The sequence below is a fragment of the Ovis aries genome, chromosome 1 (genome assembly GCF_016772045.2).
Source record: "Ovis aries strain OAR_USU_Benz2616 breed Rambouillet chromosome 1, ARS-UI_Ramb_v3.0, whole genome shotgun sequence".
Classification (NCBI taxonomy): Eukaryota; Metazoa; Chordata; class Mammalia; order Artiodactyla; family Bovidae; genus Ovis; species Ovis aries.
This window is the reverse complement of record NC_056054.1, coordinates 165,207,318-165,230,610: the sequence shown is the minus strand read 5'-3', so window position 1 is coordinate 165,230,610 and position 23,293 is coordinate 165,207,318. Positions and strand designations below refer to the sequence as shown.

Genomic DNA, 23,293 nt, shown 5'->3' with positions numbered 1-23,293 from the left:
CACTGTTTGCAGATGGTATAATACTATACATAGAAAACCCTAAAGATGCCACCAGAAAATTACTAGAGCTAATCAATGAATATAGCAAAATGGGAGATATAAAATTGATACACAGAAATCCCTTGCATTCCTATACACTAACAATGAAAAATCAGAAAGTCACCTCTGTGCCATAGAATCCTGGTTTTATGCTTCTAAAACTATATATTTGTTTCTTCTACTTAATAATAATGTTTTAAAATGAAACAGATTCTGAAGACTTACAATTCTAATTCCAAAGAAAAGCTCTCTGATGAGACAGAATGGCTTTCCCAAGATGTAGATCAACATTTTGAGGAATGTCAGATTTTCACCAAATACAATCAAGAAACTACAGCTCTAAAACTTAATGAGATTGTCTGAAGCAAGCCCAATCTTTTTAAAATAAAATTAAATATAATAACTCAATTCCTGAAGTTCTAATGAGCAAAATTGATGAAAATAGCTATAAAGATGTAGGTTTCTTTCAACAGTGGGGTTTTTTTGGACATAGAAATAATCTTTAGTTGTTTGCCTTTTCACTTATTTCCTAGTTTTTCTCCCTTTCTCTCTCTTTCTCTCATATTTTTTTGTCCTTATGACAGAGCATATTCTAAAGGTCAATGTTGTGGGAAAACACAAATTGAGAAATCACAAAAACCAAACTTTATATCATTTGATAAAAATAGTAATACTTTACCAAATGGAAAATTCCATCAAATGAAATGTCACTCCAATCAGATGACTTACCTAAAAAACAAGAGTGTTAGAAGAAAGTGAGCATTTCGTATTGTATTCAACCTTCAATAGACTAGAGTTAAAAAACATGGCAGTTATCTTAAATTGATGGACTATCCGAAACAAATATAAAGTATACCAGGTCAGGAAACACCAATTCCTTCAGAAACGGTAATTAATGTTAGAAAGGAAATGACAAACAGGGAGCAAAAGCAATGAAGAAAGGAAGTGGTATCTACTTTCAAATCATTTGACTCATATATATTGTAAGAGGTCAGTTTTGAAAATGTGGACACACTAAACTGTGATGCTATCTGCATGTTACTTTCTCTCCCAAGGCTTCTGGTTACTGTCTTAAAGAAAGACTGTCAAAGCTACAAACTTTCAAGTAATTTTGCCTCGTATGACTCAAGAAAATGGTGCCACTGTATCAAGTGCTGCTGTAATTTCCTCTGTTGATTTTCTTTCCCTCTTAACACTTAGATGTTTTGGGTGTTTGCTTTTTTATTTTCCAAAGTGAACACTGATGTTCATGAAAGGTGCCAGATTAACAACCAGGGGAAATTAAGAGCTTGCCCTATCGAGAGAAAAGGCTCAGTGTAGCAGAGGTGATGAAAGTTTCCCCTATACCGTGCTTGCCTATGTATGTTAGCTCTGACCCACGGTCACCCCAGCTCTCCAGTTTTCACGGTCCATTAATGCCTTTGATTACTCACACTGCTAACAGGGGCAGGCAATCTTGTTCCTGCTTTTAATGCTATCATTATTGTTACCACTACCATGAGCTTTAACTATGTGGAAATTTATATCAGCCATCATTTTGTTTTAGGATAACAGAAAAATAAACTGCAGATGACTCTTGTATTCTTAACTAAATTGCAGGTTTGGTTAAAAATCCCTTAATTTCTTCAAACAAGAGGGAAAGTTCTGAGTAGTTAAACTGAAACAGGTCTTGCTAAACTCAGCCACCTGCACTCAATCTGAACTCCCACTCAGGGACATCCTAATATTTAAAGGCCACAGATTTTTTATTTTTCTTTTGAGTCTACCATAAGCCAGTCAAATCTATTACTCATTAGCAACTATGGTAAAGGTTTGGTGGATGTTGAGGCTAAAACTATCATTATATATGAGATTTGGAAATCACTGTCAGCCAAACAGAAAAAAAAAAAACACCAAAAAAAAAAAACCCTTTTCTTTGTATTTGTAGGTAGGTGTTCCAGGTTTCTGAATGGTCTGAATATTTTGTAAGTATTGATTGTTAATCAATATTCCCTATAACCAGGGATCTATGAAATCATTTTGCTTCCTCTAGTCAGTTACCCAACAACTGTTTATTTTGTGTTGACACTGTCTGTGCTACGCTAGTTCTTTATGCAGGGCCAGAGCAAGATCACAATGCTTTTTCTACAATAAGGGAAGCAAAGCTAACAAACACACAAAAAATATGAATGTAACAATGAAGGACAACATTGAGTGCTGCTGTCTTTAACAGACAATTATTCGGAATGATCACAGTATTAATCCCACAGTTGTTCCGTCTTTGCCTTTCTGTCAAATTCTCTGTAGCTAGAGTAGGTGTCCATGTTGACATAGCTAGCTAGCAATTCCTATAATTTCTAATCTCTAGAAGAGCTGAAGAATGAGAATTGCAGGGTGCCAATGACTATGGCAAACACAGGGTAACTATTAGATGAAGGGTGTCCTAACTACATCTCATATGGAAATCTTGAAAAAAAAGTTTGGGAATTTTGTTTTTTCCTCTGCCATGCATAGCCTTTATCAAGTGAGTCCTTATGGCATTAAACCATTTGGCACTAACTCAAGTCTATGCTATTGCTGGCAGGGGATCTAACTGGGAAGGAGGGGTGGAGTAGTTACCTTTATCAAGGAAAGACCTTAACTTTATGGAAAAGCTCTTTCCTCCCCATTACTTAAGTAGCTTTACTTAAAGAAAGACTTAAACCCAGATGTGAGCAGAGAGATTATCTTCAAGAGCAGCAGCAATTTATTGTAATTATGTTAGTACAAAGATTAGGAAGGTGGAAAATATTATGCTAGGTTAGTGGATGAGAAGGGCAACACCCTGTATATAGGGCAAGGTTGTGCTAGGAAAATCAACTCTAACCCCGAAGTCCCAGGGAGGCCTCAGTTTCCCAAACTGCAAGAAAACAAGAACTTAACTACTTATAAAACCAATTAACCCACAGTATGTAGTAACCAATGGGTGGGGGCCATAAGAATCTGCTCACCAATAGATATGATTTGATATCTGCCTCTATGCCCTCAGTGGTCAGCTCCTGCCGTCTTCCTACTGCTCCCAGACAACTCATACATCTCCTGCCAGCCCTGTATGACAAGTCATCACGGTGGCTGTCAAAGTCACAAAGGAACAAGGTCCATTTTGCCTGTAGGACACTCTAACTTCCCTCAGTGAAGAACTGCTCTGATTTAAAGTACTTAGAGGTTGGCCTTGTATATCGCTCGGTTGTGTCCGACTCTTTTCGACCCCATGTACTGTAGGCTGCCAGGCTCCTCTGTCCATGGAATTCTCCAGGCAAGAGTACTGGAGTGGGTAGCCATTCCCTTCTCCAGGGGATCTTCCCAACCCAGGGATCGACTCCAGGTCTCCTTATTGCAGGCGGGTTCTTTACTGTCTAAGCCACCAAGGAAGCCCTGTGACTGGAGCAAAATCTGTATATATTCTGGGTCAGTCCTAGGCTTACTGCGCCTCAGCCATCCAGCTAAGTATATCTGTCCCTAACTCCTTTCTGCATTGCATACTGGGTCTCTTATTAGTTTCTCCTGACTGGATTTTCGCTTCCTTCATAATTTGATTTGTCTCATCGTACCAACTTTTTATGGTGGGAGATGTATAAGCATAAATTTTCAGAATTTGGTATTTCATACAAAACGGATCAGTGAATACAGCTAGAACTTCTCTGTGGGCAAGTCAGTCTACTCTCCATAGTCTTCTAGTCGAATGAAAATCTCAGGCAATAAGACATTTTGATTCTGATAAGCAAAGACAAAAAGGCTAAACCTAAGAATCCCAAATTATTGACTCTCACGGTCATGGAGATAAAAACAGGAAAAGTAATAAAGCCTTTAGAGCAGAAAACAACAGGTGATTTCTTCTTTCCTTCCCATTACAAACATCTGACAATAGGATAATGGATGCCAAGGACACGAGAAACATAGCGAGTCAGAGAAAATTATAGGCCACAAGATGGTATAAACTTTATATGAAAAAATACTAGCACCAAGAAAGTCAGTAAATACTGAAAAAGTAATTAACATCATTATGCTCAGGTTATGAACAAGGAGTACATAAAATAAGACCAGACAAAAATACTTTAAAAACAAGTTTGTGTTTTGTTTTGCTTCTCACAATGCACATTAGAGCTCAATTTTAACAGCTTGCAGAGGTTTAGTAATCAAACAGCTCAAGACAATGCACCACAGTTCTACCTAGGAAGAACATTTGCTTACTTTGGCTGACATGCTGCAATTATTAATTTGATTATCTGATGCTAAACAGAGTCAGAGACACTTGCTCTTAGCTTTAATTTCTTTGCTTAAGGAGCAAATTCTAGAAGTTACCATGCTAAGGGCTGAGTACATTTAAAGTTGGAATTTTCTTAAGGGAAGAGAAATTATAAGATAAACAAGCTGAATTCTCATCATTCCAAAGCCAAGTTTTAATAATATAAAATTAAAAGGGTAAAACTAAAATGTCTGGAATTTGGATGATGGATGCCATGACTATGTAGAATAAATATTATTTTAAAAGGAGCCTTTAGAGCAGAAAATTGCAGATGATCACCCCCTGAAAAGGGGTGAAAGGAGGGACTCAAACTGACCAATCTGTGGGTAGTAGGGATGTTGATTACAAGGAAGGAGGAAAGGAGTGTGCTGCTGACTATTCTCAAAGGAGCTACATAATTTGAAGAAACTTTGAGATTATTTAGGGAAATGATTTATAGAAAGGCAACAATCAAAGACAACAAAAACGAAATTTAAATAAGAGCCAAACAACCGAGGAGGGCTGAGGAAGAGATTAGTTTGGGTTAGTTTCTGAGGCTATGAACAGGAGCAGCGGAATTGGAGCCAGTCTTTATTATTGCCGCAATGGCACCCCACTCCAGTACTCTTGCCTGGAGAATCCCATGGACGGAGGAGCCTGGTGGGCTGCAGTCCATGGGGTCGCTAAGAGTTGGACACGACTTCACTTTCACTTTCATGCATTGGAGGAGGAAATGGCAACCCACTCCAGTGTTCTTGCCTAGAGAATCCCAGGGACGGGGGAGCCTGGTGGCCTGCCGTCTATGGGGTCGCACAGAACTGGACACGACTGAAGCGACTTAGCAGCAGCAGTAGCAGCTACCCCTAGCACTTCCCCAAAACTACATCCCACATAGTTTACAACCACAACAAACGGTTTTATTCAAAGAGCTATGGCTAAGGGCTTTCTGTCTTAAGGTTTCAAGTCTTTTTATAAACTAGAAATATTGCTTCCCTCCTTTCCATAACTTATACAACTTCAATTCTATTTCCTATCAAACTGCTTTTCTCTTATCCAGTAATTACCCCCTCTAGTTCTGGTGTATCAGAGTTGAAAAAGCAGTAGCGGAGGTGGGGATGAATGGAACACAGCTGGCTTGTAGAAAAGGACTGTGAGTAGGAAGCAGCTGTACTTTAGAGCAAGAAGAACAAAGAATTAGGATCTTCAAAGCTAGGGAAAGCTTCTCCCTGTGTTCTTCCCTCCTTTCACCTCTTCCCCTTCTTAGGAAAAGACAGAAATTTTATAAAACATACAGTCTTTGTGAATTCATAACAATCTTATTTTCTTCATACCCACATGTTTAATTTATTACCACTGCTAACATTTTACATGTACTTTGTATTAACATTTTTCTCTTAAAGAGTTTCAAAGAGGTTTATAAATTTCCATTGAAACAAATATGCCTGAGTATATTTTTATATTAATAAAATTTAACTTTAGAGTAATGAGAATTCAATCTGTTAAAATGTTACCTTTTAAGAATTTAGGAATATATTTTCTAGGTCAGTGGTTCTTACATTTTAGGCTTCATAAGAATCCTCAGGGGCACTTATTAAATGCATATTCTTGAGGCACATCTGATCATGGATTTATATTTAGTTGCTCTAGAGCGGAACCCTGGAATTTACATTTTTAATAAGCAGCCAAAGAGATTCTCATACACACAGTGGGGGGTGGAAGGGGCCCCAGACACCCTGTCCTAATTGGGGCATCCTAGCCTCCCAGCTTCAACTTTTCCAAGGCAGCCTGTTTCTTAGGGGCAGTAGTCAAGCAAGCAATCTCCTATAGTCCACACAGAGCAGTGAGTCAAAAATACAAAGTGAGCAATCTGAGAGAAAGAAAATGATCAACAACAAGATTTCACTTTTAACAATGCAAGGTGCTATTAGCTGCATAAACACAGGAAAGAAAGGGAGGTGTCCCTGTTTTAACTTCACTTCCTTGAATGTGATGAGGTTAGGTATTATGAATGAGTTGGTGTTCTGTTCACGAGAGCTGAACCTTTACTGGCTCTCCAGCTGTGTATGCTGCATTCTGGCACCCTTTTCCCTAACCCACTGAGAGCCCCTCACAGCCAGCTTTGATTTCTCAAATTGCAAGCAAATTGGAACCTAACTACTTAGAAAAGCAACTGTGTGAGATCCAAAGTGCATGGGGTACAAAGCTATGAGAAGCTGCTTGTCAGTACACACCGAAAACTCTCCTGCCTCTACTCCCTCAGAGGTCAGTGCCTGCCCACACGCACTACATGGGGAATCTCAGATAAACTCAGAAGCCAGAATTCTTCTTGAGGATGCCATGTGCTTCTGCTTTTAACCTCCAAATCCTACATTTTAGGTACTACTATCACCAGCTCATGCCCTCAGTTCTGTGACCCTGTGCCCTGACTTACTGCTGAGCCATACTGTCAGAGTCATATCTTGCTGACTACTTTGACCTACTATTAGATGCTGTTTAACTCCTTGTGCTTTCCTGTGGCTCAGTGGTAAACAATCCGCCTGCCAATGCAGGGGATGTGGGTTCGATCCCTGGGTTGGGAAGATCCCCTGGAAGAGCAAACGGCAATCCACTCCAGTATTCTTGCCTGGGAAATCCCACGGACAGAGGAGCCTGGTGGGCTATAGTCCAAGGAGGTGCAAAAGAGTCGTATACGACTTCGTGACTAAACAACAATAACTCCCTGTATCTTGCTTCTGACCTTATGGCTGATCACAATGACTCTCAAACCAGTAGCTGAATTCAGTGGATTTTTCTTAATCCTCTCTCTCTCTACACTGTGTTGAGTGACCCCATCATACTTTTCCTTCCATTGATTCTCTTCCCTTGGTTTCAGTGATGACAAAATTCTCTTGACAACATAGTTCTTTCATGGACATAGTGAGCATCTAATCTGCTTGATATTAATCCCCCCAACCTGGCACAACACACGAAAAATGAAAGATATGTTTAGCCACCAATATGTACAATGTTGAAGAGCCCAAGACAGTTTCAGTTCAACCTAAAGAAAAATTCCCTGCCTGATTATATGCAAGCCAATGCCAACCTAGAGGAGCTGCATTTTACTTGGGGTTTGGGCTTTTTAAAGAATATGTAAGGAAAAAACAAAAAACAAAAACAAACAAGTTGTGTCCAAATTACTTTGAAAATACCCTAGGAAGGCCCCATGCTGGAAGTCAATATACTGTCTCTCAGTAGGCCCCATCCAGGTGGGTTTTTCCTCCTGCATTGGTATAGATTATTATGCCTTTGGTTGACTACAAGATGGAATATTTGGCTTGTATGTATTTAAGATGCAGGCTATCCCAAACAGGACACTGAGCAAGGCAAGATACTCGCCCTGAGAGAGAACACGGGAACAGTCACGGACTGAGAAAAAACAATATACATCTCAGGTTCACTCCTGGGCATAGACTCATTGAATATAACTTATACCTGAGTAGACTTGTCTGCAAAATGTAAATTATTCTTCCTCCTCTTTTTATATTCATTTGCTGAGCAGGTATAGTTGAATCCATGCAAATTCAATGTTTGCATGCTACAACTCCACCAAATGACTTGAGTTTGGCTGGTTATTTTGATAAATATACACATGCCTACTCTCTTGACTTCTAGTATCCCAAGGAAAACGAACGGGGTGGGAGGGATACCAGATCAAGTATGAATATCAACCAGACAGAACTGGATATTTTTCTGGCAAAATTTTTTTTGATTACATAAATCAAAGTCATTTGTTATGTAGCATAAAAAGTACTATATTTGCTGTCAAGAGACCAGGATTCCAATCCCAATTCTGACACACTTAGTTGAACTGGGCCAGTGTCCTAACCTCTAATCCGAGTACAAGTAGTAACTGCTTTGAGGTCTACAAGAAAAAGCGTAAAGTATGCATCATAGTCACTGATACAGGTAGGTACTTGCTACGGGTTTGTTCGCTGTGAATCTGTTGAACTGAAGCTGAGAGACAAAATAGCCATCTAAGGAAGAAAACCATTAGCGTCAACATTATGGGGCACATAGTTAAGTACTATGTAAGTATTTAACGACCCATATTGAGAGATCAAGCTGATCTGACCAAGTCAATATGTAATATTCCTATTCGAACATTCTTTTCTTTTCTCTACATGGTCATCGGTGCAAGTCCAGTTAAGGCTTCATAAACATGGGCTCAAAACAAAAGTGCTTCTAATCAGATTTGGCAAGAAAAGGAGAGAAACATAGGGTGAGGTAAGTGTGAGGCTACAGTGCTGAATAACAGGGATGGCAGTGGCTCAGTACATGAGTCACACGGACACGGAGCAGTACACAGCTAGAGATAATTCTCAGGTAAACGCTGCATGAGCCATAACGTCATCCCTCCTTTGCCCTTTCTTCATCAATCATGTCGCCTGGACTCTGATGCAACCTAGCAAGAATGTCTGATTTGCAGACAGTAGAAAGAGCCTTAGAACACACACATACTCATCATGGAGAGCAATATGAACCCAAGCTAAAGCTTTTGGCATTTCCTTTTGTTTAAATCATGCTTTAGAGGGGAAGTCTTATGGGTGGGATGTGTAACTACAGGTTAAGCCATTTGGTCTGAAGACCTCAAGGACTAGGCTTCATCATTTCAGACAAGTCACTCCACGTCTATAGGCCCTTTCCACATTTGTACAATTAGATGATCATCAAGGTCCCTCCCAGTTCTGTGATTTCATCATTAAAAATCCAGGCCAATCATACCCATACAATAGGCAGATAAACATTTAGCTGTATAAGTCAGCTTTATTTGTCCTCAGCCAGACAGGTCATTCAAATATTTGGCTACCTCCATCACCATTCTGAAATACTGAAAGAGCAGGTAGCTATGCACAAATCTTGTTAAAGCACAGAAAAACTGGTGGGTAGGAACTGGTGGTTCAGAAAATATGAATGTTCATACCTGAGGTAATATGCTTTGTTGCTCAGTCATGTCCAACTCTTTGTGACCCCATGAGCAGAGGAGCCTGGCAGGGAATTCTCCAGGCAAGAATACTGGAGTGGGTTGCCATGCCCTCCTCCAAGGGATCTTCCCAACCCAGCAATCAAACCCTGTCTCCTGCATTGCAGGCGGATTCTTTACCATATGAGCCAGCAGGGAAGCCCAAGAACACTGGAGTGGGTAGCCTATCCCTTCTCGAGGGGATCTTCCTGAGCCAGGAATCGAACCAGGCTTACCTGCATTGCAGGTGGATTCTTTACCAGCTGAGCTACTAGGGAGGTCCTCTAAATCACATAAGTGTGAAAGTAAATGCTCTTCAGGGGATATAATGCGTTAACACCTACTTTTCTGCAGGGGCAATGGTTTAAACAAAAAAGAAGAGTCACAAGGGATGGAAACAAGAAACAGGGGTACAAAATGGGCAGTCTAGCTTCCCAATAATTCAAATTTAAGAGAGATGTTATAACCCTAACTCTAAACCAAATGCAGGGCCAGTATGTACATGATTTAGTCAAGAGCTATCGGTTTCTAAGTTCACACACCACCAGCCCAAAGGAGGCACTCATTAGAGACCAGGAAGAACTGGTAAGCCTGTCCCCCCATAATGCTGTCCATCTGTCACAGCGCCGCATCTTTCCAAACTGACCAGTGCAAACACTTTAAGACCTATCACTGCAAGATTTTCAATGGAATCTCCAGAGAGGAGCATTTTCAACAAACTTGATACTGGGGAAAATAGACAAGCTCAGTGAAGGAAAAAAACCGAAGACCTTTCCTCAAAACCGACACTGTGTGGGGTCCCCTACCTTGTATGCTGAGTGGCTGGGGTCAGGGGCGGGTCGCTGCACCTGGAGCAGCATTCAACAAAGCACCCAGCCCTTTAATTGTTCAGCCAAATGATTTATGAAGCTTGGCAGCAAAGACAGGGCAGACTGGTTTAAATTCAAAGGATCCAACCTACAGGTATTTTGAAAATCTTGGGCGCATCTGTAACAAGTACTGTTCTCCTTGGGAGGGGAGAGAATAGGAAGGGAGAAGATGTGACCTGCCTGACAGGAAAATGGGACCCAGCTAGACAGAACATGCCTCCCAATCCCTTTCCTATCCTATCCCTCACCCATCCTCTGGCAGTCTTCCTTGCTACAGAAAGCAAACAGACATATACAGTTAATTCTTTCTTTAGCTAGAAATGAGTAACACCTCAGAACCATCAACACATTCTTACACACTGGGCTCCCGTGGCTTATTCTGATTCTTTCCTGATTGTATAATATTTTAAATCAACTGGGGCAGAAATCAACCAACTCTCCCGCCAAACAACCAGACAATAAATATTTTAGATTTTGTGGGTTCTGTGATTTCTGTTACAATACTCACCTCTACCATTATAGCACAGAAGCAGCTATACATGGTATGTAAATGAATGAGCACAGTTCATTATTTATAAACACAGGTGAAGGGTTAGACTTAGGCTGCATGGTTCACTGATCCCTGAACCAGTATGTTTCCAAAGAGCTAAACTGTGATAAACTGAGGAAGTACTACAAAACTTACCACCCTTCAGTTCAGTTCAGTCGCTCAGTCGTGTCTGACTCTTTGCGACCTAATGAGTTGCAGCACACCAGGCCTCCCTGTTCATCACCAACTCCTGGAGTTCACTCAGACTCACGTCCATTAAGTCAGTGATGCCATCCAGCCATTTCATCCTCTGTCATCCCCTTTTCCTCCTGCCCCCAATCCCTCCCAGCATCACAGTCTTCTCCAATGAGTCTACTCTTCCCATTAGGTGGCCAGAGTACTGGAGTTTCAGATTCAGCATGATTCCCTCCAAAGAAATCCCAGGGCTGATCTCCTTCAGAATGGACTGGTTAGATCTCCTTGCAGTCCAAGGCACTCGCAAGAGTCTTCTCCAACACCACAGTTCAAAAGCATCAGTCCTTCAGCGTTCAGCTTTCCTCACAGTCCTACTCTCACATCCATACATGACCACTGGAAAAATCATAGCCTTGACTAGATGGACCTTTGTTGGCAAAGTAATATCTCTGCTTTTCAATATGCTATCTAGGTTGGTCATAACTTTCCTTCCAAGAAGTAAGAGTCTTTTAATTTCATGGCTGCAATCACCATCTGCAGTGATTTTGGAGTCCCAAAAATAAAGTCTGACACTGTTTCCACTGTTTCCCCATCTATTTCCCATGAAGTGATGGGACCAGATGCCATGATCTTCATTTTCTAAAAGTTGAGCTTTAAGCCAACTTTTCACTCTCCTCTTTCACTTTCATCAAGAGGCTTTTTAGCTGCCTCTTGACTTTCTGCCATAAGGGTGGTGTCATCTGCATATCTGAGGTTATTGATATTTCTCCTGGCAATCTTGATTCCAGCTTGTGCTTCTTCCAGCCCAGCATTTCTCATGAGGTACTCTGCATAGAGTTAAATGAGTTAAATAATAATACTCTGTTAACTAAGCAGGGTGACAATATACAGCCTTGACATCCTCCTTTTCCTATTTGGAACCAGTCTATTGTTCCATGTCCAGTTCTAACTGTTGCTTCCTGACCTGCATACAGGTTTCTCAAGAGGCAGGTCAGGTGGTCTGGTATTCCCATCTCTTTCAGAATTTTCCACAGTTGATTGTGATCCACACAGTCAAAGGCTTTGGCATAGTCAATAAAGCAGAAATAGAGGTTTTTCTGGAACTCTCTTGCTTTTCCATGATCCAGCGGATATTGGCAATTTGATCTCTGGTTCCTCTGCCTTTTCTAAAACCACCTGGAACATCTGGAAGTTCACGGTTCACGTATTGCTAAAGCCTGGCTTGGAGAATTTTGAGCATTACGTTACTAGCGTGTAAGACGAGTGCAATTGTGCGGTAGTTTGAGCATTCTTTGGCATTGCCTTTCTTTGGGATTGGAATGAAAACTGACCTTTTCCAGTCCTGTGGCCACTGCTGAGTTTTCCAAATTTGCTGGCATATTGAATGCAGCACTTTCACAGCATCATCTTTCAGGATTTGAAAGAGCTCAACTGGAATTCCATCCCCTCCACTAGCTTTGTTCGTAGTGATGCTCTCCAAGGCCCACTTGACTTCACATTCCAGGATGTCTGGCTCTAGGTGAGCGGTCACATCATCGTGATTATCTTGGTGGTGAAGCTCTTTTTGGTATAGTTCTTCTGTGTATTCTTGCCACCTCTTCTTAATATCTTCTGCTTCTGTTAGGTCCAGACCATTCCTGTCCTTTATCGAGCCCATCTTTGCATGAAATGTTCCCTTGGTGTCTCTAATTTTCTTGAAGAGATCTCTAGTCATTCCCATTCTTTTGTTTTCCTCTATTTCTTTGCATTGATCGCTGAGGAAGGCTTTCTTATCTCTTCTTGCTATTCTTTGGAACTCTGCATTCAGATGCTTATATCTTTCCTTTTCTCTGTTGCTTTTTGCTTCTCTTCTTTTCACAGCTATTTGTAAGGCCTCCCCAGACAGCCATTTTGCTTTTTTGCATTTCTTTTCCATGGGGATGGTCTTGATCCCTGTCTCCTGTACAATGTCACAAACCTCCGTCCATAGTTCATCAGGCACTCTATCTATCAGATCTAGTCTCTTAAATCTATTTCTCACTTCCACTGTATAGTCATAAGGGATTTGATTTAGGTCATACCTGAATGGTTTAGTGGTTTTCCCTACTTTCTTCAATTTAAGTCTGAATTTGGCAATAAGGAGTTCATGATCTGAGCCACAGTCACCTCCTGGTCTTGTTTTTGTTGACTGTATAGAGCTTCTCCATCTTTGGCTGCAAAGAATATAATCAATCTGATTTTGGTGTTGACCATCTGGTGATGTCCATGTATAGAGTCTTCTCTTGTGTTGTTGGAAGAGGGTGTTTGCTATGACCAGTACATTTTCTTGGCAAAACTCTATTAGTCTTTGCCCTGCTTCATTCTGTATTCCAAGGCCAAATTCGCCTGTTACTCCAGGTGTTTCTTGACTTCCTACTTTTGCATTCCAGTCTCCTAAAATGAAAAGGACATCTTTTTTGGGTGTTAGTTCTAAAAGGTCTTGTAGGTCTTCATAGAACCGTTCAACTTCAGCTTCTTCAGCGTTACTGGTTGGGGCATAGACTTGGATTACTGTGATACTGAATGGTTTGCCTTGGAAATGAACAGAGATCATTCTGTTGTTTTTGAGATTGCATCCAAGTACTGCGTTTTGGACTCTTTTGTTGACCACGATGGCTACTCCATTTCTTCTAAGGGATTCCTGTCCGCAGTAGTAGATATAATGGTCATTGAGTTAAATTCACCCATTCCAGTCCATTTACCACCCTTAAAATAATTTAAATCTAAGCCTCAGTTTTGGGAGAACTCACTTCTAAAACAAATTTCATTATCAGTAGGTGCAGTAAGAACTCATTTTCAGGAAGTGTGTGTGTGTGTAAAAAACAAGGTGAAACAAGATAAACTGAACACTTTCAATCATTCAGTAACTTAGGTTTTTCGTTTTTACAAAATCATCAAGTTACCCTTACAGGTGTCTTGCCAAAGGGCAACTCCAGGCTTTAACTACATGTTTACATATACCACAGTTACTGAGTAATACATTTTTAAAGTGTCCAGTTCTGTTTTATCCAGCTTGTATATTATTTGTGTACATATTATAAAAAAGTTTAAATGATAAACACTGAATTATAAACAATGGTTACTCCTGGAGAATGGGGGTTAGAAGTTGCACTTTTAGCAGTGCTGCTTGAATTTGTAACAACTATATACTACTTAGTGAATAAAAAGGTGTTTTGTTTTTCTTTTATAAAGAAGTGGTCACAGTGGGTAATCTTTGGCATTGCAACTTATATCATCGACTGGCCACATCGAAGGCCAGCTGTGGACTCTCTTCTAACAGTAGATGCCAATAAATATCTCATGAAGTTCATAACTTAGCAACAGGGCCAGATAATAAACAAAAAAAATCCATAAATACATAAGTTATTTTCAGATTATGGTAAATGTCCTGAGCCACACGGTAAGGGAGGAGGCCCACAGAAAAGCTGACACTTAGGTAGAGACCTGAAGGATAAGAAGGAGGCAGTCATGTGACGTAAACTCCAAGCTAAGTGTTAGGTTTTCTGGCCCGATCAATTTGCCAAAACCTGGTTAAACATTAAAAGCAACTGGGGCACTTTCAAAAAACACTGATGCCCAGGCACTGCTGCGGGCCAGTAACTCCCTGGAGGTGGGGTCAGGTATTGCTTTGCCTTTTTTTAAAGCTAGGACTGAGAATTGCTGTTCTAGAGTCTAGACACTTCTATGTCAGCATGAACAGAGGCCTTCAGAGATTAGAGGGAACAACAGTACGGGTGACACTGAACTTTTAGAATGGTGTGGGTTTTTTTCTGTTTTGTTGTAATCTAACAAGATTAACTGGATGCATAGTTCAGCGATGTGATGAAGGCCTGGGGATTCTCCCCCTACCGTTGAGCAAGAGACCACAGAAACACACAGATCTTTTAATTGGGACCTTTTGCCTGGGCCGCTGGCAAACTGTAAAGCAAATGAACCATCAAGTGACAGACTTTGATGTATTTAGCAAAGGGCTAACTGAAAAGGCTAGGCCCTGAGCTCCTCCCTGAAGGCTAACAGATTCATAACTGGCTGAACCACAAAAAAGAAGTTCCCATGGCAAATATTTACCCTATAGAGTGTTAGGACAAACACATTCTCATATTCACACACCCTTATTCACCTAACTCTCAATGAATTTGGTAACAAATGACAAGGAGGGTAAGGATCACGAGAACTTGATCATCATCTCACTAAGTTTAGGCAGCTGTTGCAATTTCCTTTCATTCACCTATCCATCCATCCATCCAGCATACAGCTACTGTTGCACACCTACTCTGTATTTCCCACTGTGAAGCATGGGATATGCATGCCTTGTGTTCCACCGGGAAACATAAGTAATAATCACAAAAAATTGTAACATGTGCTATAAGACAGTGTTCTGATTCTTCCTGCCTGTTATTTCTTCCTCCCTGTAATTTCTGTTCTACAATGCAAAACTTAACATACTTTCTATAATTTGCTTAAATATTTTTTCTTAGCTGGAGGTCTTTAAAAAAACAAGGGCTGTCTTATTCTGTATTCTTAATGCTAAATATAATTCACAGCATAAAGTAGGCATTCAACAACTGTGGATTGAATCCAATGTGTGTGTATGTATATACACACGTGTGATCAAGTCAGATTATACAATATAGACATACATACAGTGGAAGAAGTGCCTATGGGAACCAGGGAAGGCTTCACAGAGGAGTGGTGTCTGAGAAAAGTCTTAAAGGATAAACCAAAAATCTAGCAGAGGTTTCCTCTCAGTGTGTGTTTGGACTTTGTTCCAAAGGTGGTGGAGAACTACTGTAAGTTTCTAAGGTGAAGGGAAAGATGGTGTGGTGGAGTCAGGTTTGATTTTAAGAATCATTTCTCTGGAAACACTGTGGGGAAGTGAATGGGAGGCTGGGAAAGCAGTAAGTTTGGGGCAGGGAGGGTGAATAGAGAGACTGTGATATTGCCTTGCTGGCAAAGAAGAATCCAGAGCAATTCAGGATGTTGAACTAACTGGCGGGATATAGCTGGCTGGACTTCATGGCATGTGTCCTGGGTGCCTATCTCACTTCTGAGTTCATCTGTTTTTCTTGTCCTTATTTCTTTTTTGCCCAGATCCCCTCCTTTACTACCACTGGGAGAGAAATTATCCTGTCCTGCCCTATACACGTATTGTTGAGTTAACTAAATCTTCTGTGAGACACGGTGGAGACATCCATGTATCAAGTAGATGCAGAAGTTCTGGCTTTCTGCAAGGAAGATAGGAGAATGAATGGTGGGGCTGTTAGCCAAAGCATGGGCTAGGGCAGGAGATCGCTGGATTGGGAGAACATAATGAGTTCCATTTGGGCATTCAAGCGAAGCTGGCCAGAAATCAGCTGGGAATAATGGCTGGAGCTCAGAAAGTGTGAGACACAGGTTTGGAAACTGGCAGCACACACGTCATTGCTGAAGCCAGTGGCATGCTGTTAAACTCTCAGAAAAAAAAACAAAACAAAAAATTACCCCTCCTTGGTTTGTAGCATTTGCCTGTTTCTGCGGCATACATCCTCCCACGTGGGCCAGTCTCAAACTACCAAGATGATGGTTATGAACAAAAAGTTGAGACGAGATGTGCACAACTTGTTCTTACAGACAGGCACTAACATACCACTGACGGAAGCCAAAAATGAACAAAATTATCCAGGGACTAAATGCAAAGCAAGAGAGCTGGGAATAAAACTCTGGGAAGTATGGACATTTATGAGACGGACAGAAGAAGATGAGCCATCAAAGGGACTTGAGAAAGAGCAGACATAGGAGCAGGGAGAAAACAGGAGCAAAAGAAGTCACACAGGACAAGGGAAGAATTAATTCAAGACGGATATGGTATGATATATATGGTATGATTAATAAATGTTATTAAAAGGTTAAGTAAGATAAACAAGGGTAAAAAGTATCTACTAGTCGTGACTATAAGGATACTAGATGTGACCTGTATGGTGGGAGCTCAAATGTTAACGCTAAAAAGTCTTAGCAATGTTTTTAGGTTGAGAGGATGTTGGGAAGAAAGGGGAGGCTGAGGCTACATGAGTGAGAAGGCCAACTTGAAGTTGGCTGTTTTAGAGTAAATCAGCTGTTATTGAATTGAGGATACAGATTACAGACGAAATGAACTCACTGTGGGTAGGAGAAGGAACAATTCTTTTTCTAGAAATGAGATACCAAGTGATTATTAGGAAGACTAACAACATTGAGTTTCATCTCTCTTTAATTAGCCCAAAGAAATCTCAGTAAGTTATATAATCAAAAGACAATCAGGAGATGAAAGGAATAAGAGGCTAACAAAAGGTCTACATAATCCACAAAAGAAATAAACTCCAAAAACTTTTAAATAGGCTGTAGTTTTCCCCTAGGAAAGCAGCACCACCCATAAACCCTACTTCCCTTGGAAACTATGGTTGGTAAAAGTCTAATTAAAAGATGAACATTCTTTTTATATGTATATAAATATAGCTCTTCCTCTCCATTTATACAATATATTTAGAGACTGTGGTGGTACACATACATTTAAACACACGCAAAATGAATTAAAACTCATCTTATTTAAAGATGTTTTCAATAGGCTACCATGATAGAAAATATCACCTAAAAAAAAAAAAAACCTTTTAGATCTATAGTCCTAAACTAGGACTATCTATGCTAGATCTATACTTCACAAATAGTATTACTTTATGGAAAGTAATTTTTCAGATAGAAACAGATCTTGCTTAGATTAAATACTGTTTTTTGATTAAATACTTTTCAGTAATGCAATATGACTCCGAATTTCTATACAAGACTAAACTGGTTTCAACTCTATGGTCTAGCAAGAGCCTGGAGTGATTGGTCTGAAAAACTTTATTCAATTTGATCTTGACTTGTGATGTGGAAAGCATTAGCCCATATTTTCAAAGCAATTTTCTTCAGGATACATTACATTTAATTTACATTTTAATAAGGTTTATATAATAACAGAGTGACTTCTGACTTAGGTTACCAGACATTTGGTATTTATGGGATATCAAACCTCTGTTACTTCATGCTACCCTTATTTTATCTCTTCATAAAAACTCTCTAGTTTCATAGCTATGTACAAAGTTTTAAACTATTAACTCATCTATTCTAATGTTCACTTCAGAGGAGGTAACACTAAGGCTCACAAGCACCTATGTTATTTCCCTGCTGCCCTCCCTTTCTTCATCTCCCGCTGCTCCCTCCATATATTATTAGGCAATACTGATGAGCTGCAGCTGCTGCTGCTAAGTCGCTTCAGTTGTGTCTGACTCTGCGCGACCCCATAGACGGCAGCCCACCAGGCTCCCCTGTCCCTGGGATTCTCCAGGCAAGAACACTGGAGTGGGTTGCCATTGTCTTCTCCAATGCATGAAAGTGAAAAGTGAAAGTGAAGTCACTCAATCGTGTCCAACTCCCAGCAACCCCATGGACTGCAGCCTACCAAGCTCCTCCGTCCCTGGGATTTGCCAGGCAAGAATACTGGAGTGGGGTGCCATTGCCTTCTCCACTGATGAGCTGGTCCCTGGTAATTTTGAAAAAGTTCCCTGAGTATTCTGATGTGTACTTGAAGACTGAAGGCAACTGGATATTTGAAAGAACAATGGACTTGGAAGACTTTAGCTCAAAAACTAGATTTGTTACTTAATAGTGACAAGTGGTTCATTTTCTCAATAATGTCTTTGTTGGGGATTAAATAGTATGTGGAATCACTTCATATATTTTCAACAATAGGAATATTGCTTGAAATAATTATTATATTCCTAAACGTATTCCTACTTATAATTATTATTATGAAAGTTTAGTCACTCAGTCATCGACTCTTTGTGACGCCATGGACTGTAGCCCACCAGGTTCCTGTGTCCATGGGATTCTCCAGGCAAGAATACTGGAGTGGGTTGCCATTCCCTTCCCCAGGGGATCTTCCTGACCCAGATCAAACCTGTTATTATTATATTCTTCAATAAATTCCTATTTATTCCTAAAAACATCACTGGAAACATTCACTGACTGTTGTCAGCCTTTGGAGATGCATGTGACCTGAAGTAGATATCACAATTCACAAATTGGTATTAATAGATCAGCCATTTGAAATGGTTACATTTATTGCTAATGACAGCATCTTCTCTTGCTTCTTGAGTGAAAGGGCATGCTTTATACTTTTTCCAACTCCCCTCCATTCACAGAAGGAGTCAAATGTTTATTTACTGGATAAAAATAGAAGGAAAAATAAGTGTCTAACTCCCCCACCTTCTTCATGAATTCCAGAAAGGTATTATCTTTTATAAACATGAGTGGATTTTCTTCTTATTTTTTAAATTTATTTTCCCTTTGAGCACCTGATGGGAAATGCACTCTCTGGCTGTTTATCAAAATCACAGGAAGCTTTGAAGAAATATTGATGCCAGGATATCATCTCCAAGTTCTGATTTAATTGGTTTTAAGAGGAGTATGTGGGAAAGTGTTAGTTGCTCAGTCATGTCTGACTTTTTGCAATCGCATGGGCTATAGCCTGCCAGGCTCCTCTGTCCATGGAATTCTCCAGGAAAGAATACTGGAGTGGGTAGCCTTTCCCTTCTCCAAGGGATCTTCCCGACCCATGAACTGAACCCGGGTCTCCTGCATTGCAGGCAGATTCTTTACTGACTGAGCCACCAGGGACGCCCAAGAGGAGTGTAAGCATTGTTATATTTTTTTAATGGTTCTGTTGTAATTCTAATCGTAGCCAGGAGCGAAAACCTAGAGGAACACATAATAGGTGTTCACTAAATAAAGAAGTTGAGAGGTGAGGTTGGGATTAGGGGGGCAGCAGCTCTCAGTGGAACTGTGGTGGGATAGTAAGCAGGTGGGTGAACAGATCAATGTTAAGTTCTCTGATGTGCTATAGTTCCCCAGTGATTGTGGGTTCAAGTTCTGATATGGACACTCTTTCTATTTTTCTGCTTTTACCTTTCTCTCTTCTCTTGACCTCTTTCTCCTGCCTCCCACTGGAACTATCATTAGGGCTGGCACATCACTGTATTTCTAGGGCTTACAATAGTATCAGGCATATAATTGCTGTTGGTATTTAGTCACCAAATTATGTCAGACTCTTTGCAACCTCATGGACTGTAGCCCACCAGGTTCCTCTGTCCATGGGATTCTCCATGCAAGAATACTGGAGTGGGCTAACATTTCCTTCTCCAGGGGATCTTCCTGACCCAGGGATTGAACAGACACCTCCCGCTTAGCAGGCACTTTCTTTACCACTGAGCCACATGGGAGGCCCCATCTGGCATGTAATAGGCACTCAGAAAATATGAGTTCAATATACTTCTCTTTCTCTCTCATGTATAAACATAAAATGCAAATAAGGAGTTGCAAAAATAATCCTTTTATGAGATTTTAAGACCCAGCCTTCTTAATATTACATTCAGATACAAAACACTGGCATTTCTGCTCTTGTAAAGTAAAATTCATTCTTCCACTAGCAAGAAGGTGCCAGAAGCTTTAGAACTAAGGGGAGAACTACCCCAGTTTCTGTATCTATCTGAAACATAGAGTCAGTCTTAACACAGAGTCAGAGTCAATCTTAACGTTGACTGTGAATAATATGCCTTGTTAAAACTAATCTGAACAAGTGAAAGTTTGTTATTTCTACTTTCCTTTCTCTCACATTAATGCTAACTTTTAATATTAACACACTAATACCATATTAGTATATTAAAACTTGACTACTCTTGCACCTTAAATATTTTTCTGTAGGAAAAGATATAAAGGAGAAAAACTGATGAATATTAATTAAAAAAACTGCTTTGGATGTAACAATTCCACAATTTAAAAAATGTTTCATTATACAGGCAAAGTGCCTTGCAGGAACAGTGAAATGCAGGAGCAGGATGACTAAGAGAAGAGGGTCTCAGCTTAGACCAATGAATGGGACTGAGAGCTGGAGTCACCTGGAGAAACTGGGCAAAGCAAGTGCTGCAGTACTGGGGCTTCAGAGGAAACAGGTTACTGCACAGGAAGAGATGCTCTTCTCGACCAGGGGATTTTCCCGTTTTTCCCCTTGCCGCCCCTGCCTCCCCCCACTCCTCTGGCCCCTACTGAATTGCCTACAGTCCCAAACATATGGCCTGGAGTCCCTGAGAAAGCAGAGCAGAACTCAGGACTGGAGCCCAAAAGGCAGGAACCAGAACACCTGGCTGTTAATTTCTGGAGGCTCAATTTGGACTTTGTGAGCTTCCAAGCCATAAGGGAAGTCGCTCAGTCATGTCTGACTCTTTGCGACCCCATGGACTGTAGTCCACCAGGCTCCTCCATCCACGGAATTTTCTAGACAAGAGTACTGGAGTGGGTTGCCATTTCCTTCTCCAGGGGATCTTCCCAACCCAGGGATCGAACCCGGGTCTCCCGCATTTCGGGTCTGAGCCATCAGGGAATCCCTGCTCCAAGCCATCAGCCTCACTTAAATTGTCAGTTCATTTATCTCCAAGGAGAGGATAATAACCGTCACTTCATACAGTTGTTGCTAGATCCAGACAAGAAAATACATAGGAAAATGCTCTGTAAACTGTGAATCATTAGATAAATGTTCTTCTCACTGTTAGATTGAAGAATTTGTTGAGGAAAAAAATCACCACTAATTTTTCCTTCACAATCCACAAGAAAATGTACCTGTGCTAAAGGTATAATCTTAGTTACACCACATTTCTAACAATCCCATACAAAAATCTGAAAACACAGAAAGTTTCTAATTACCTAGTACTATGAAACAAGTTTTAATAGAAACCAAAATAGCTGCTTTTAGCTAGGAGAATGAAGGCACCTGCCAGATTTAGGACTAAGGCACAAATTACTGACTGGAAGTACCGGTTCCTACAGTGCACAACTGGCCATTAGTGCAAGTTAAAGTGTATACGTTTGTAACAAGGGTTCCTGTAAAAAGTACAGAGCTAATCTAGACAATTCTATGTATCCATGTTTTGAGGAAGCTAACAGAAAGGGTTGTTTTTGCTTATTTGTACCATCTAGCTACCAGTCAGAACTGAACTGATAGAAATGGCTTTTAAAACAGTTTTTGTTACAAGAGAAACTCAGAAGACTGAAATTTCAGACTTTCTAAAGAAGAGAAAACATATGGTTTGGATTAAAATCAAGGGCCTCATAACAATGCTTTTAGCTTTTATTCATTTATTATAGAAATAAAAAATTTGTTAAACTAGAACAATAGTTAAAAAAAGCTTATTATAAACATGTATTGACAAACAACGAAATTAATCCATCTTTGCATTCTGATGTACCAGCTTTTAACTTTAATTTGATTTGTAAAACATAGATATTCCTCAAAAACAGACTAATGACCTAGAAGAATATGATCCTTGAAATCTTTCAAGAATCTAACAGGAGAAGAGATTGGTGGCTCTGTTTTAAAACTATGTGCATTATTGTTTGCCAGATCAAGTTAATGAAATGTTTACTGCTAGAGTATTATTTTTAAGTTAACAAAAGCATTTTTGCTGACTTGCTCATTGGACATATGCATGCAATTTAAAATGGAATTTCAAAATAGTTTTATTACATGCACCCATCAAGAGAACAACTGAGGTCTCAAAACTAATTCCGACATTGTGTTAATAACAGAATTATTAGTCTTGTCAAAATTGTGGCTTTGTTTTTAATAAGATTAAGGCCTCAGGGTTTAGGCTTCTTCAGTTTGAATTTCTTGCACCTCAAGATTCCTTTGTACAGTCCCCCAGTGTATTCTTGCTCTCTCAACTAGATCCGGGTTTCCCAACCTTGGCACTACAGGTGTTTTGGAATGGATAATTCTCTTTCGTGAGCGGCTGCTCTGTGCACTGTACGATGCTTAGCAGTGACCATGCCAAATGCCCAGTTAAGTAAAGGAAGACCCGTTCTCCTCCCTCTACCTGAGTTCTTGGGTCCATACCCACGACCACTTCATTTCTTCCTAGTAAGCCTCTCTCTCCCCATCTGCTATCTGTGCTTTCTCTCATTGACAAACTAACATCTCAATTCTTCCCATTAAAAGAATGTAAACATACTAATCAGCCAACCTCAAGTAAATTCTATAACTCATGTAATTACTCTCCTCTTATTCTCTTTCACTAGAAATTTTTAGAAAACTAAGGGGCTTCCCTGGTGGCTCAAAGGTTAAAGCGTCTGCCTGCAATGCAGGAGACCTGGGTTCGATCCCTGGGTCGAGAAGATTCCCCTGGAGAAGGAAATGGCAACCCACTCCAGTATTCTTGCCTGGAGAATCCCATGGACAGAGGAGCCTAGTGGGCTACAGTCCATGGGGGTTGCAGAGTCGGACACGACTGAGCGACTTCACTTTCACTTTCAACCTTCATTAGAATTAAACTGAGCTGTTAAAAATAATCTATGCCAGT

The 23,293-nt window shown here is 40.3% G+C and overlaps 3 protein-coding genes across 7 annotated transcripts in view; 1 reads left to right on the top strand and 2 right to left on the bottom strand.

Annotated features, from left to right (window-relative positions):
* Positions 1–23,293, top strand: part of FILIP1L (filamin A interacting protein 1 like) — a 388,439-nt gene that overhangs the window by 105,384 nt on the left and 259,762 nt on the right. The window lies entirely within an intron of this gene.
* Positions 1–23,293, bottom strand: part of CMSS1 (cms1 ribosomal small subunit homolog) — a 394,573-nt gene that overhangs the window by 183,742 nt on the left and 187,538 nt on the right. The gene's annotated exons all lie outside the window — the stretch shown is intronic.
* Positions 725–23,293, bottom strand: part of LOC132659897 (uncharacterized) — a 62,784-nt gene continuing 40,215 nt past the window's right edge. The window contains exon 2 of the mRNA XM_060416601.1: positions 725–23,083. Coding sequence (XP_060272584.1) covers positions 12,085–13,446 — 1,362 coding nt within the window. The 5' untranslated portion in view covers positions 13,447–23,083 and the 3' untranslated portion in view covers positions 725–12,084. The remainder of the gene's footprint in view (positions 23,084–23,293) is intronic.